General features: G+C 47.9%; 6 protein-coding genes across 6 annotated transcripts; 4 read left to right on the top strand and 2 right to left on the bottom strand.

Moving 5' to 3' along the window:
- Positions 1 to 95: 95 nt before the first annotated feature.
- Bathy04g03680 (SNF2 super family) lies at positions 96 to 3,980 on the top strand (the record flags this gene model as incomplete). Its single annotated transcript, XM_007513641.1, has 1 exon — positions 96 to 3,980. The coding sequence occupies one exon, from the start codon at positions 96 to 98 to the stop codon at positions 3,978 to 3,980; it is 3,885 nt and encodes a 1,294-aa protein (XP_007513703.1).
- Positions 3,981 to 4,128: 148 nt separating this feature from the next.
- On the bottom strand, positions 4,129 to 5,009 carry Bathy04g03670 (unknown protein; the record flags this gene model as incomplete). The annotated part of the gene is made up of 2 exons (XM_007513504.1): positions 4,129 to 4,549; positions 4,771 to 5,009. The coding sequence occupies 2 exons, from the start codon at positions 5,007 to 5,009 to the stop codon at positions 4,129 to 4,131; spliced, it is 660 nt and encodes a 219-aa protein (XP_007513566.1).
- A 155-nt stretch (positions 5,010 to 5,164) lies between these two features.
- On the top strand, positions 5,165 to 6,097 carry Bathy04g03660 (predicted protein; the record flags this gene model as incomplete). The annotated part of the gene is made up of 1 exon (XM_007513424.1): positions 5,165 to 6,097. The coding sequence occupies one exon, from the start codon at positions 5,165 to 5,167 to the stop codon at positions 6,095 to 6,097; it is 933 nt and encodes a 310-aa protein (XP_007513486.1).
- Positions 6,098 to 6,172: 75 nt separating this feature from the next.
- On the bottom strand, positions 6,173 to 9,148 carry Bathy04g03650 (HIRA; the record flags this gene model as incomplete). Its single annotated transcript, XM_007513391.1, has 1 exon — positions 6,173 to 9,148. One exon carries the CDS (start codon positions 9,146 to 9,148, stop codon positions 6,173 to 6,175), a length of 2,976 nt encoding a protein of 991 aa, XP_007513453.1.
- A 610-nt stretch (positions 9,149 to 9,758) lies between these two features.
- Bathy04g03640 (predicted protein) lies at positions 9,759 to 10,346 on the top strand (the record flags this gene model as incomplete). Its single annotated transcript, XM_007513394.1, has 1 exon — positions 9,759 to 10,346. The coding sequence occupies one exon, from the start codon at positions 9,759 to 9,761 to the stop codon at positions 10,344 to 10,346; it is 588 nt and encodes a 195-aa protein (XP_007513456.1).
- A 1,287-nt stretch (positions 10,347 to 11,633) lies between these two features.
- Positions 11,634 to 14,633, top strand: Bathy04g03630 (predicted protein; the record flags this gene model as incomplete). The annotated part of the gene is made up of 1 exon (XM_007513696.1): positions 11,634 to 14,633. The coding sequence occupies one exon, from the start codon at positions 11,634 to 11,636 to the stop codon at positions 14,631 to 14,633; it is 3,000 nt and encodes a 999-aa protein (XP_007513758.1).
- Positions 14,634 to 14,652: the final 19 nt, after the last annotated feature.

The raw sequence follows: 14,652 nt of genomic DNA, 5'->3' as shown, positions 1-14,652 counted from the left end.
AAGAAGAACGCACGATGGAAGAAGAAGTCGACGATGGAGGAACCCAATTGATGATGATGACAGAAGAAAAGAGAAAGAAAGAGGAAGAAGAAACGATGGTGTTATTTACGGACGCGCAAACGAAAGCGTTCCACGCGCAGCTTCGATTTCTGCTCTTGCGCGAGGTAGGCATCGCGCCGTCCACGCACTCGCACTCGCACTCGAAGATCTGGACGAGCTTCCCGAACGCGCTCTTCGCGAACGCGATTGATTTGAACAAAGACCGAGACGAGATGATGAGCAAAGAGATGCTGCCGTGGAGATTGAACGCGAGGTTGCTGCAAGATCCAACGCTGACCATGCTTCGAAATAGTAATAACAACAACGAGATAACGACGACAAAAACGATCAACGAAGAAGACATGAAGTTTACGGAGAGTGTGCAACGAGAGGACAAGGATGACGACGACGGCTTCGACGAGGACAAGGACGACGACGAACGTCAGTACTCGAAGTGTAACGAGTTGAAGCGTCTATTCGAAGGCGAGGTGGACGCGCGAGTGACGCGAGGCGTTGATCTTCTTCGTGAAAGAGTTGTGAAACAAAAGTATACGTTTCATGCCGCCGCTCAAGATAATGGTAAGGAAGACGGGATGATGAGAGAAAGACAGATTGTGGACGAAGGCGAGTGGAAAATCAGACAGAATATCAGAACTAAAAGTTTAGGATTGTTGGAGGAACAGAGAAAGTTAAGACGAGAAATGATTGCCGAGCAGAGAAAGATTATGGCTTTGCCGGAGAGGTCGTACAAGAAGATGGTGAAGATGGACGAGAAGCAAAGAGAGTTGGAGATCAAGTTACGGTCGAAGAAAGAGAAGAAAGAGTCATCGGAGCGGTGGCGTTTGATACTTTCGACGAGAAAAAGATTGAACGAAGAATCAAATCAACGAGCAGACGTGTTGCAAACGAGAAATCGCCAAATGGTGAAGATGCACGATAGGATGGCGAGAGCGTACTTGGTAAAGTCAAGAGACGACGCGGCAGAAAGAGCAAAGAGAATGGAAGCGTTAAAATCGAACGACATAGAAGCATACAAAAAACTTTTAGCGGAAGCAGCGAAAACGAAAGAGAGCATCGAGGGATACCCCGCCGGCGCAGACGGCGAAGGCGAAGGTAATAAATACGAAGCGCTACAAGAGTTCCTTTCGGAAACGGAAGGATATTTAGAAAAACTCGGAGGAAAGATTGCGTCGGTAAAGATATCGCAGGCGCGTTCGGAAGCGGCGACAGAAGCGGCTGCAAAAGCCGCAGCGGAAGGCTTAGACGAAGATGAAATCAAAGAAGCGGCGGAAAAAGCAGCGAGAGAGGCGACGTTAGAAAACGGCGAGAAGATGATTTCGCAAACGAAAGAGGACGGGATTCAAAACACGGAGAAATATTACGCCGTGGCGCACAGCGAACAGGAAATTATTACCGAACAACCAAAGATGTTGACGTTTGGTCAGTTGCGCGATTACCAAATTGTTTCTTTGCAATGGATGGTGAGTTTACACAACAATCGCTTAAACGGTATCTTAGCAGACGAGATGGGATTGGGTAAAACCGTCCAAGTTTGCTCTTTGATTGCGTATCTCTGGGAGTCTAAGCAAAACTTTGGACCTCACATTATCATCGTGCCGAATGCGGTAATCGTGAACTGGAAAGCAGAGTTAAAGAGATGGTTACCGCACGTAAATTGCGTCTATTACGTCGGCAGTCGCGAGCAACGCGCGAAAATATTTCAGAAGCAAGTGTTGCAGCTCAAATTCAACGTTTTAGTGACGACGTACGAGTTCATCATGCGCGATCGGTCCAAGCTGGCGAAAGTGAATTGGAAGTACATCATAATCGACGAGGCGCAGAGATTGAAAGATCGCGAAGGAAAATTAAGTAGAGATTTAGACAAGTTTAGAGCGCAAAGACGTTTGCTGTTGACTGGAACGCCGTTACAGAACGATCTCAGCGAACTGTGGAGTTTATTGAACCTGCTGTTGCCGGAAGTTTTTGATTCGGCAAAAGTGTTTCAGCAGTGGTTCGGGAAAACAAAAGCGGGTGATAATCAAGGGCAAAAAGTCATTGGTGGTGGTGGTGGTGGTGGCGCCGGTAACGCAAACGAGGACGAAGAAGAAGACGATTGGATGGAACGGGAAAAGAAAGTCATCGTAATCTCTCGACTGCACCAAATTTTAGAACCGTTTATGCTTCGAAGATTAGTGCAAGACGTGGAGAGTAAACTTCCGCCGAGGAAGAGCGTTGTCGTTCATTGCCCGTTTTCGGCCTTTCAATCGAACGCGTATTCTTGGATCAACGCGACGGGGTCTATTCGAGTTGAACCGTATACTAGGCTCGGTTTAGCCGCGCAAAGAACCTTTCGTGGATATTTGCCCCTTCACAATAGGTGCATGGAGCTCCGCAAGATTTGTAATCATCCGGGCTTATCGTACCCGCCCGAGAAAGGAGGCGATTTTCGAGGTGTTAACTTGATACGAAGTTGCGGCAAGTTGTGGATTTTGGACCGATTACTCATTAAACTTTCCAAGACTGGACACAAAGTTCTTCTGTTTTCCACGATGACGAAATTATTAGATCTCTTGGAAGTCTATCTGAAGTGGCGACAAACTACAGAGGACGGCGAAAATTTACAGTTTTGCCGCATCGACGGCACGACACCGTTAGAACAAAGAGAAGTCGCCATCAATGATTTCAACCGAAAAGGCTCGAACAAGTTCATATTTTTGCTTTCTATTCGCGCAGCCGGAAGAGGTTTGAACTTACAAACTGCCGATACAGTTGTGATGTACGATCCGGACCCAAACCCGAAGAATGAAGAACAAGCCATCGCGAGATCTCACAGAATCGGCCAAACGCGAGAAGTACGAGTGATACACTTGGAAGCCGTAGATGATAAAGAAATAGCCAGCGTCACGGGTGCTGCTGCGGCTACTCAAGGAAATACATCGACTGCTGGTTGGGGTGGTAACGACCGATCATATTGTGAATCCGTGGAATCGGTCGTTCGCAACGTCATTCAGCAACAGAAGATTGAAATGGCAGACGAAGTCATCAATGCCGGTCGTTTTGATGGACAAACCACGCACTCAGAGAGACGCGAAACACTTGAAAAACTCATGGCTGCGCAAGCTGCTGGAAATAGGAAAGAAACGAACGTGCCAAGTGTACGCGAATTGAACGAAAAGATCTGTCGATCAGAAGACGAGTTGAAAACTTGGAACGAACTCGACGATACGTTGAATTGGCCATCTTCGCTCATGGGCCCTGAGGAGTGCCCAGATTGGATTCGATACACAAAGTACGATTTAGACGACGCGATAGAGATGACGGCAAAATCGAAGGCTGGTGAAATCATCGCACCCGTGGATGCCTCGAATCTTGGACGCGGTGGTCGCTCGATGAACAAGTTGATCGCTAATTCTGCAATCTCTCTTGACGGCATGGACGTTGACGCAAACAACGATAGACGAAAGGATTTTGTCGAAAAAACGGGTTTGAAGTCGAGCAATCTTACCGCCGAGCAAATGTCGAGTAAAGTCAAAGGCGGCGACGAGGAAGACGCGTTTGCGATACCTACGACCAAAGCCTTGTTACCATTTCAAAAAGCGCAGTTAGCAAAAGTTCAAGCGGCTGAGAAAGAGAAAGAAATAGAACAAGAGCGAGAGCGAGCTGGCGAAGCAGAGCCGAAGATAGGGAAAGAAGAAGATGAACCGCTCGTGATGCTCGATAATTCAGACGAAGAGGAAGATTACGGCAACATCGAAGAAGACGATGTGGCGTTGAACACGTCGTTCACGGATGTCAATTTAGATAATTTGACGAACGAAGAAGACGACGACGACGACGATGACGACGACGAAGATTCGATCGAAGAAGCTCCGATCAATACTAAAAATAGTGATGGTGGTGGGATGAGCTTCAAGATCACCATGCCACGCAAACCAGAATAAGATCACGGATCACGTAGAATATTTAGCGCGTGTGTATGTGTGTTTCATAAAATAAACAACGAAAATGCATGAATAATAACCATATCGTCTTTGTCTCTCTCAATCGTAATACATGTCCTTTACAGGATTTATGCCTCCTCTTTTTCTTTTATTCCACCGCCGGAGTGTTTTCTTTCTCTTGTTCGTGGCCTTCTTCCGCAGGTGATGCGGCCTGGACGATTGGAAGTTTCGATTGAACTTTGTTCTCGACCGGCGCAACGGTGTCTGTCACCAACTTGTTCTTGGACAACGCTCGTTTCTTCTTCTCCGTCGGCGTTTTCTTCGCATCTTTTTTCTTCTTCGGTGCGACCTTCTTCTTCGCCGGCGCTTTTGTCTTCTTCTTCGCCGGCGCCTTTGTCTTCTTCTTCTTCGCCGGTGCCTTCGTCTTCTTCTTCGCCGGCTTCTTCTTCGTCACCTTCTTCTTCTTCTCGACTTTCTTGACGACGACGGTAGCTTTCTTCGCGCGTCCTTTCTTCTTCGGTTCCGACCTCGTAAACGTCGGCTCGAGGCGTTCCGCCGGTTTACGCGCCCTGTGTTGTGTTTAAAAGAAAAAATTCTTCGTTTTAGTCTCATCGAAGTGATGAACGCGTTAACGCGAGGCAACCAAGAGAGAAGAAGAAGAAGAAAACGAAGAGATTTGAATTCAAAATCACATGCGAAAGAAAACGCGCGAACAACGATGCGAACGAAAATAACCAACGCCTTCGCCTCATTCGCGCGCAAAATATCTCCATCGCGCGAAAACGCTGACCTCGTGTGCGGGAGCTCTTTCTCGTTCGCATCCACCAGATGGTTTTCCAGTCTCGTCAAAGCGCTTCTCGCGGACAAAACGCCTCCTCCTCCTGAAGAAGAAAAAGTTGAAGTTTTATTCTTCTTAATGGATGTCGTCGCGTCTTCGTCCAGACTCGCTTCTTTCTCCATCGCCGTTTCTATGTTGCGGACGATCGAGTCGTCTTTTTGGATGCGGATATCAGGTGATACCGTAGACATTATTTTTGTGTGTTGTGTGTGTGTGTGTACTATTTGTGCGTGATAAAGAGGTATTTTTAGTAGAGAAAAACTCTCTTGACTGCACACACAAAAAAGCGCAAAAATTCCTTTCTCGGGGGGGGAGAAAAAGATTTCTTTTACACAACGAACGCGAGATGACGATGAAACTTAAGTCGTCTCAGATGATTCTCGGGACGATTCTGCTCGCACTGTGTCTGTTTCTCACGTATAACTCGACGTACTTCATGTCCGAACGTTTCGCGTTTTCTGCCTCCTCCTCTTCCTTTGCAAGAGGAGAAAAGATGAGCGCGAAGAAGAAGGAAGGATTAGTGGGAAATCCGCGCGATGCCATCCGAGCCGCCCGAGAGAGAATACGGGACGTGGCCTCAAAATATCGAGAGGGTGATACGAGCACGTTGCAAGGGATGAGAGAGAATCGAGCGAGTCGAGAGAATTTGTTGAACGCGGCGGAACGAGCGGACGCGAGAATGATGGAAATGAAAGGTGAAATTGATATTGAAGAGAAAAACGAAGCGAACGCAAACTTAGTGAGAGTATACGGTGAGGAAGAGTTTCCAATGGAGAACGAAAAGTGTTGGCCGAACGAGCATTCCGGGTACGATGGGTTTGCGCTGACTTGGGGGATGACGTTTCGGACAAAGACGGCGAGCGAGTGTTGCGACGCGTGTCGAAAACACGCGGAGATATGCGGCGGGGAAGGCGCAAACTCCGGGACGATGTTTTTCAACACTAGTTTTGGAGTGCGCGGGAACTGCGGTACCGCGCCGTTTGAAAAGAAGTTGTTGTGCAACATTTGGGTATACTGTCCCCCGAATGAAAAGCGGGACGGAAAATGTTGGAGTGGGGACATTCACGACCACGAGCAACACGAGTGTTGGTTGAAGAATCAGGCCGACCCGACGAAGCCGTTCGCTCCGAGCAGCGGGAGGTATCCAGATAAGCATTTGCAGGAACATAAAACGAGTCCAGACGTTGTACAATGGCTTTCTGGTGCAGTCGTTAAACCGGGTGAAGTGGTTGTTGCTCGAGATCCTCATTGGGGGATGGCCGCGAACGAAGCTATATAGTATTTTTAAGTAGAGATTGGTTGTGTTACAACAGATTTTGTAGTATTGCGCGTTAGTTTAATGAACTACGTGTCGTTATTTCGCCTTTTCAGCAGCTTCGAGAAGCTCGATCGTTTCGGTGACTAATCTCTGGCACAAACCGTCGCTCGCGAGTGCGGGAATGACGACATCTCTCAATAAATCTCTTCGTTTCATGCCGAGGATCAAACCGTGTTCGCCGTCTTTCTCCATCTCCTTATCGCTCTTCGAGATTGAACCTAACAGTTCTTCACACAACTCGCGAAGTTGCTTCTCTGCGCCGGCAAAGTGCGTGCGCTGATCGTTCCCGATCGATTCTGAAGCCAAGTGCGTGGCGTACGTTCGTAACCAAGCTTTGAATTCTTTCTCACTCCCGAGAACTTTACACGATTGCAATATTTGCTCGAGATGACGGCCAGATTCGCGCTTTGGCGTCTGGAACGACGAGAAAGAACGCATTGAATTAGCCATAGCACCAATCGCTAATCGTGCGGCAGATGTTTGCAACTTTCGCACTTCACCGCCCGAACCGTCGGTAGAGCCGAACCGTAATCTCGAAAAGTACTCGGATTTTTGAAAGGAGGTGTCCGCAACCTTAGCCCAGGCCTTCAACTTTTTGTGGAACGCGTACGCTACGCCGTTCGATAACGTCACGAGCGGAACACCCTTTTCGCTCAACGAAACGCGAGAAATTCGCGCTCCGTCTCTACGATTGAAGCAAATGCTCGCGATGGAACTCTCCAAAACGCACCTTTCGTTGTCCTTCTCCAAATCCCACACGTACAAAGACGCGTCGGTGGTTACAACTAAAAGTTTTGTCTCCGAACTTTCAATTTGTACTTCTTCTTCTTCTTTCGTTTTACTACTATTTACGCACGCGATAAAGCATACTTTCCCACCTTCCAACGCAATCGTTGGTAACTGCCGTCTTCCAGTCTCGGTATAAATTTGAAGCGACCCGTCTTCGAGCGCGACGCACGAGTACCTCGCGTTCCCGGTGATGTGCGAACATCTCGCATCGAGACGATCTGTCCATAACTCTTCACCCGAACGCGAGCAGACGAGATCACTCGCGTTCCGCTGAAAATCGTTCTTGCACTCGAGCACAACTGGCGCCGTCGGAATGTTATCTTGGTCATCAAATGAGTTCGCCACCATCGCGTCTTCGGCGACTAGTTTGGCGTGCACGGTTTGCGGAATCGGAGCTACTGGAATAATTTGACGCGCTGCTTGTTGCTGGACAGCTGGTCGCGCTTGTTGCTGTTGCTGTTGCTGCTGCTGCTGTTGCTGCTGCTGCTGCTGCTGCTGCGACACTTGCACCGTCATTTGTTGCCTCGCCGGCGGTGGCGTTAAAAGCAATCGCGCCGGCGCTTGTTGTTGACCACCCGCCGGAATGGGCTGAATTCTTTGCGGCTGACCGCCGCCGCCGCCGACCGGCATAGGCGCCAACCGTTTCGGCGCGTTACCGGCAGGCATCATCTCCTGCGGAGCGACCCGTTTCACGCCGGCAACGGTAGTAGTCGTCGGCATGGTATAAGCGGGTAAATTTCTGGGCACTTGATTTTCATTGTTGGTGATGATTTGCTGCGGTGGCCTTGCGGAGGGCGGCGACGCGATGACTTGCGTGCCCGGAGCGTTCGCCATGGGCGTAATTCTTCGTCTCCCATCTGAAGCTATGATCTCTTGCTGTTGTTGTTGACGGATTGGTGCTTGTTGGATGACAGGTGCTGCAACTGGTACCGCGCTGATGCGCTTCGGTGCCATCGGAGTGCCGTTTTTCGAATCAAATCCACCATTTGTCGTCGTCTCGCCGTTGATGTTCTTCTTGGTGTACTTCAAAAGCGTGGGATCTTCCAACACCGCGACTTTTTTCTGTCCAACCATGCCCCCGTACGTCTCGCGGAAAAACGCTTCCGATTCGCTTTTATTCACCGTGCATCCAATCTCGGATTCCTCAAACGTAAAGACGCCCATCGTACCATCCGTGCTGCACGCCAAAAGCGAAAAGCCATTCGGCGTCCAACTCAAATCCACCACGGACTCCTCAAAGCACGATTTAATCACGCACACCGGTCTCGATCGATTCGTTCTCCAAATCGTAAGTTTTGTGTCTTGACTTCCACATGCAACCACCGTGTGCAATTTTGGCTTATCCTCGCTATCGTTATCTTTCGAATCTTCCGCCGCTTCAATTTTCTGTTTGAACAATCCGGGTGAAAATCTCACGCACACGACTGGCCCTTTGTGCCCTACGAAATCAAATTTCGAGTCCCATTCGCCTCTTTCCAAGACACTCGCCGTGTGGCTCGGTTTCTTGTACGAGTTACACGTGGTCACCGCCTTCCCGTCTGGACTCCAACACAAACGCATACTAAACGTCGCGCCGACGGATTGTCGATACGGTTCCGTAATCGTGGACACTTTTTCCCAGTCGTCCACTCGCCATATGATGACCGATTTATCGTCGCCTTGCGTGGCTAAAAACTTACCGATCGGGTCCCAGGCTACGCCTTTGACGAAACTTTGATGGCCTTTCAACGTCGCGACTATTTGCTTCATCTCCACGTCCCACACATTGACCAAGTTATCGTACGACGCGGACGCTAAGTACTTATCGTCCGGCGAGAAGGCGATATCGATCACGTCCGATTGGTGCCCTTTTAATTTCCCAACGTTCGACCAATTTTCCACGTTCGGTTCATCGTTCGACCCAAACATCGTTCTTCCTTTCCCTTCGTGGAGTTCGTAGAGAAAAATGTTTGAGTCCGTGGAAGCGGTGGCTAAATACCGGCCATTTTTGCTAAACCGGCAGCAATTCACCGGCCCGTAATGGTCCGCTAACGTCGCCAGAAGTTTTGGACACTCCTTATCGTTCTCTTTGTTCCGGTCGAGCAACGCGGAGGTGGTCCAGACTTTCACTTTTCGGTCGCCACCAGCGGTTGCAAATCGACTGCCATCCGGATGCGTGTCGATGGAGTAAATCGGAGCCGAACCGTCGTGCGCGACGAAGGACGGTTTATAGATCAACACCATTTATTATGTATTATATATTTGCGCTCTCAAACGACTGTGTGCTCCCCGTGTGCTGCTCTCTACTCTCGCTCGCGAGCAGCCCGAACAACAAGAACGCGTGAGATGAGTATTGCTGTCGTTGTGTGTGGAGACAATATTTGAATAATTTATTCGAGTTTGAAATGATCTGATTCGGCGGCCAACAAGCGCAGCCGACGAGAGTGCGGCCTCACAGACCGCGCGGGTAGGCGAGAGACACCTTTTTCGGTCTCGAAACCTTCTGTGTCGATCGAGGAGAGTCGACTTGCGTTCGAGTTTAATCGAAGAGCAAAAAAACGACAAAAGAAAAAAGTCAATTAAATTTGCAAACACACAGAAAGAAAAACAACCTTGCGACACACGACTTTTCTCTTCTCATTCTCTCTCGATGCACGCTTTAAAAGTCGCCGCTGCTGCTCAGGCTTACGCTTACGCTGGCAAAACGAAGAAGAGAGGAGGAGGAGAGGAGTTTTGGGGATGTTGTTTGTGTCGTCGTGATGTATCTTCTTCTTTGTCTTCTTCTTCTCGTCGTCGGCGGCGTTTTCATAACGACCGAAGAGGAGTGCATTCAACGGGAGCATCCTCATCATCAATGCGCGACGATTCAGACGACAAAAACGTCTTTGACGCGTTCTCGCAAATGAAAACAAAGAAGAAAAAGAAAGAAGCAGACGACGAGGAGACAAAAACGAGCAGCAATTGGCGTCCCGCACCGCCGGATATATCCTCGAGCGCGCCGAGAGAATTTTCGCCCATTTCCTACGCTTTACTCGGCGACTCGGTTTGGGAACTCTTCGTCAGAAGTTATCTGTTCGCGCCGAGGAGCAAACCGTCCACGTACGACTCGAAAGTGAAAAAGTTAGCCAGAGCAGAATCGCAAGCGTACGCGTATAGAAAAATTACCGAAATACAACTCACGGATGAAGAGTTGGACGTCTGCAAGTGGGGACGAAACGCCGACTATTCAAACGTACCGAAACGACTTCGCGGGAAAAAGAGTCAAGGCGGCGGCCACGATATTTACAGACAAGCATCTGCTTTGGAAGTCATATTGGGGTGGTGGATGGTTACGGACGACGAGCGGTTGGACGAGGTTTTAGAACGCGTGAAAACGAGTGGGTGGCTAGAGGACGCTTTGACTTCGGTAGAGTACGGTTCCAAAGAAGAAGAAGAAGATTAAAATTATTAGAAGTTTCGTAGATTTTTAAAGTAGTTATGATAGTGATAATAATACAAGTATATATATGAAAGTCTCTAGAATATGATGAAGCTTTCGCGTGGTGCTAAATTAATGTGTTTTTCGCGTTGTGTATCCGTTTCCTCGTTTCTCTTCTCAAATCGCGCGCCCGCCTCTCGTGCGTTTTTTAATACGTGTTCGATTTGATTCCGCTCTTTGATTTTTTACCCATAGTCGTCGGGTGACTTTCTAAATCACTCTGCGACGACCGTCCCTCTTGAGGACTCGATCCACTCCCACCCGAAGAATTTATCGAGTTCGACCCGCTCCCTCCTAATCTGAATCCATCCTCTCTAATCGGCGGAATGCGCAACATGTCGTAATCGTGCACGTTCCCGGTGACGATCGCCTCAGTGGTGGCTAATTTTTTCATCTTTTTCCTGTGTTGCTTGTCTTTGAAGATGGTGTACGCCCAAAATGTAAACGTCATGCAGAAGATTAACGCGGCAAAAAAGTAGAGCAAGGCCGCATCTCGACTCGGGACCGGGTTCGTGTACTGTTGTTTTAAGTATTATTTTAAGAGAGAAGAAGAGAAAGTCAGCGTCTTTGGTCCAATTTCAAAGGGAGATTTTGAGAGAAATACTCTTACACTACGCGACGAGAGACGCGCGAAGATGATGATGATGATGATGTAATAACACTCAGCATCATCAGACGTAGGTTTCATCGCTTCAAAACCTCGCACCACTCACCACGCGCGAAAGAAGAAGACAAAGAAGAAGAGAAAGAGACTCTTCTTAAAAAATCAGCCAGCGGGTGAGATGAGAGATGATCTTCTCTCAAAAGAACGTTTCGATTATTCGTCTCTCTCTCTTTCTCTCTCTTTCAAAAACGATTCAGAAGAAAACGAACCTTTGTGATTAAAATCCCGGGAACTGGTGGCGGGTTCGGTGCGAACGGATCCGACGGAGGTGTTGATGGCACGTTTGGCGTGGAACTCATATCAAAGTGTTGATGTGTGTAACGTCAAAAGTGTTTTATGAGACAATGATAAATGACGAACGAGTCTCTCTCTTCTGTGGTAATCTGGCGCCCTTCTCTAAAAAGAAAGAAAGAGAGAAAAAGAAATTTTTGTGTTTTGTGGGCGAAAGAGAGATACTTTTTTTTCAAAAGCGAGAAAAGACTTTTGACTGATGGACAAAAAGGAGACAAAAAAAAGAGCAGAAAAAGAGAAAAACATCGCAAAAATCGTTAGACAAATCACACACGCATTATATATACATTATAATAATGACGACGACAGTGGTGTGTCACGTGCCGTCGTCGTCCATCGTGGGGAGCGCTTTGGGAGGGAAATCCTCGCTCGTGGTGACCGCAGAAAACGACGGCGTCTTGTTGCATAAAACATCATCTTTGTCTTCTTTGAAAGACGTAAACGACGACGACGAAAAGGTGAATACTTTTTTCCGCTCGTGGAGAGCGTCCCGAGACGAGAACGTGAAATTCGCGCACCCGTGCGTGTACGATGGGATCACGAGGACGTATTTTGGATGCACGACGACAAAGACGACGACAAAGACGACGACAACGAAGAAGCGAGGAGGAGGCGCACGTGGTCAAGTCACGACGATTTTGTCCTGGCGAGACGACCGGGAAAACTACCACGCCTCGATCGACGACGCCGCCGCCGGTGGGAAAACGAGTTTTGAGAATAAAACGGCGAAGTTTTTTGCGAGCTTTGACGGCGGGTGCGTCGTTGTCGACGGAGAAAAAGGTGATTTACACGTCGTCGATAGCGACGGTGCTATCGTCGGGACCGTAGAGGCGAAAGATGTCGACGACGATGAAGAAGAAGAAGAAGAAGAAGAAGAAGAAGAAGAAGAAGAAGAAACAACAACAAGAACGAGAACAAAAAACAAGAAGAGCGAAACAGTTAAGAGGAGTGTCGCGGTCGAAGCGGCGAACGGGAACGCAGAGAGCGACGACGTTATCGTCGTTTTGGCGTCGATGATGGGAGAAGAAGTCGTCAAGAGAGAAGTATTGAGATATAGAGTGAAAGAACTAGACGTGCAAGAAGATCAATTAGGAGAGGAAAATATCGTCGATCAAACTCTGCTTTCCGGACGGAAGCTTATGGAACGCGTTTCCAAGGAGAAAGCGGTGAGAGTTAATTTGGATGAAAGCGACGCTATGGCTGAGATTAGCACCATGAAGAGTAGTAAAGTAGTCAAAGTATCGTTCGATGATGAACATTTTAGTCTTTTGTGGTCGAATGGCGTTTGGACCTCGCATGATCTTGGGGATGGAACTCTCGTTCGAGAACGCGTTTTCGACGGCTTACAAATAAAGCGAGAAGAAGAAGAAGAAGAAGAAGAAGCGTCCAGAAAGAAAACGACAAAAAAGAAAGTCGCGGTGACACAAGAAAGCGATGGATTATTGTTTGACTATATTAGCATTGGCGGAGGATACTATGCCTTAGCTGCAAAAATCAAAAGCGAGGGAAAGAACTCTGCTAATAACAACGTTGCCGTGGCAATCATCGATAAGCTTTACGGCGTCATTCATAGCTTCATTGAAATACCAGATTCGGAAACGACGTCGGTAGTTTCTTTAACTGCGTTTGGTGGCGACCTGTACGTCTCTTTGAGCGATAGAATATACTCCGTGAGTTTAGAACTCGAGGAGCTTTGTCTGCGGGAGTGTATGGCGGCGTTACAAAAAGATGTTTTTGGAAAAGCGAGAAATAAGAAAGCGGAAGCGGCAGAACGAGCTTTTAGTACGAGCGGGTTTGAAGCTGCGACTAAACCGCAATGCAAAGCAATCACCGTACCGATTTGGAAAGATCTCCCACCAGAGAGGAATTTTGAAGGCGCTTGCAACGACATTAACATGCTTTGGGACCAAGACAAAATGCGGAAACAAGAAAAAGTGGCGGAAGATTTCATCGCCACGTTAGAATCTGGAACTGAAAAGCAAATGCTGAGAAGTTTGGAGATTTTCGCGAATAAACACGTGAAAGAGGCCATAAAATGGATCGATGAGAACGAGCAGAAAACTAAAGAAGCTTTACGAGTGAAAAGGACAGGACAAGGTGGCGGTGCCTCTGCTGCTGCTTCGTCTAAGAAGACTAAGAAACTTGAAGGGAACGGAGATTCTGGCGGTTCTGATTACGACGATACGGACGATTACGACTCTGACAATAGCGAAGAGAAAGTAGATAAAATTAAAAACGCCGTGTATTACGGTATGAACGATCCAACATCAAACAATATTCGCACAGGCGCTGTCATCGCGCCGCACTGCGTAGACGCTGCCATCAAAGCGGCTTGGACTTTGAAGAAATGGGATTATTTATCTGAGGCTTTTTCCAGAGGTTTACTCTTAGGCGGCGCCATGAGCAGTATAGGTCTCATTGAAAAGCTTTTAGAAGACGATAGATTGATTGATGCTGTCAACGTCTGCATCTTTGCTTGGTGGGTGAATCCAGAAGATTTGCGACGCATCGTAGATGCGTGCATGAGTGCGAAGAAAAATAATACATCTTCGCCCGTTCTCAATTTCCACACGTTGCACGATAAAAATAGAAAGTCTGCATTCAGAAAGGTCAAGTTGTGTGAGAAACTCGCTCGAGACAAAAGGGACGGACCTAAGAAAAAAGGCACGTCAAAGCAGCAACAGTTTTACGAAGAACTCGAGCTGCGCGCGGCTTTGGACGATTGTAGAATTTGGACGTTTGCGGTGGAGAATTTCGGAGCCTGGGCGCAGCCCATGCACACGATCGTTGCTCGATCGATGTTCCATCGCGAAGACTCTTCGATGACGCTGAAAAATTTATCCAACGAAGATGCGGTAGAATTTCTATCCTTCCTTGTCGATTGGGTAGAATTTCACGTGATAACGCTCAAGGGTGAATTCAATGCTAAGAAAGACTCGGCGGACGAAGAGAACGCCGACGACGCCAAAAACGACGAAGAGAGCTCTAGATTGGACCCTGACGACGAAGTTAATTTTGACTTTGCGAAGAAGTACAAAGGTACATTCCCGTCGTTAGAACAATCCATTGAGTGGTCTTCGGCGTTATTGGACGTCCGATTACCGGCGTTCTCAGGAAATGCTCGCGCGATTGAAAAGATGGAACGATTGAGAGAACTTGCGACGAGGCAATTCGAGACAAACGCGTCCATAGCAAATCTTAGCGGTGCTTTAGAACACGTGAGAATTGGAGCGGATATTCCAGAAGGATTAGGGGTAACGAGCGCGACATATACTATCGAGAAAGTAAACTGGTAGCTTATTAAAGTTGAATGTA

This window comes from Bathycoccus prasinos, assembly GCF_002220235.1.
Source record: "Bathycoccus prasinos genomic : Chromosome_4".
In the NCBI taxonomy this organism is placed as follows: Eukaryota; Viridiplantae; Chlorophyta; class Mamiellophyceae; order Mamiellales; family Bathycoccaceae; genus Bathycoccus; species Bathycoccus prasinos.
This window is presented reverse-complemented; position numbering and strand designations above follow the sequence as displayed.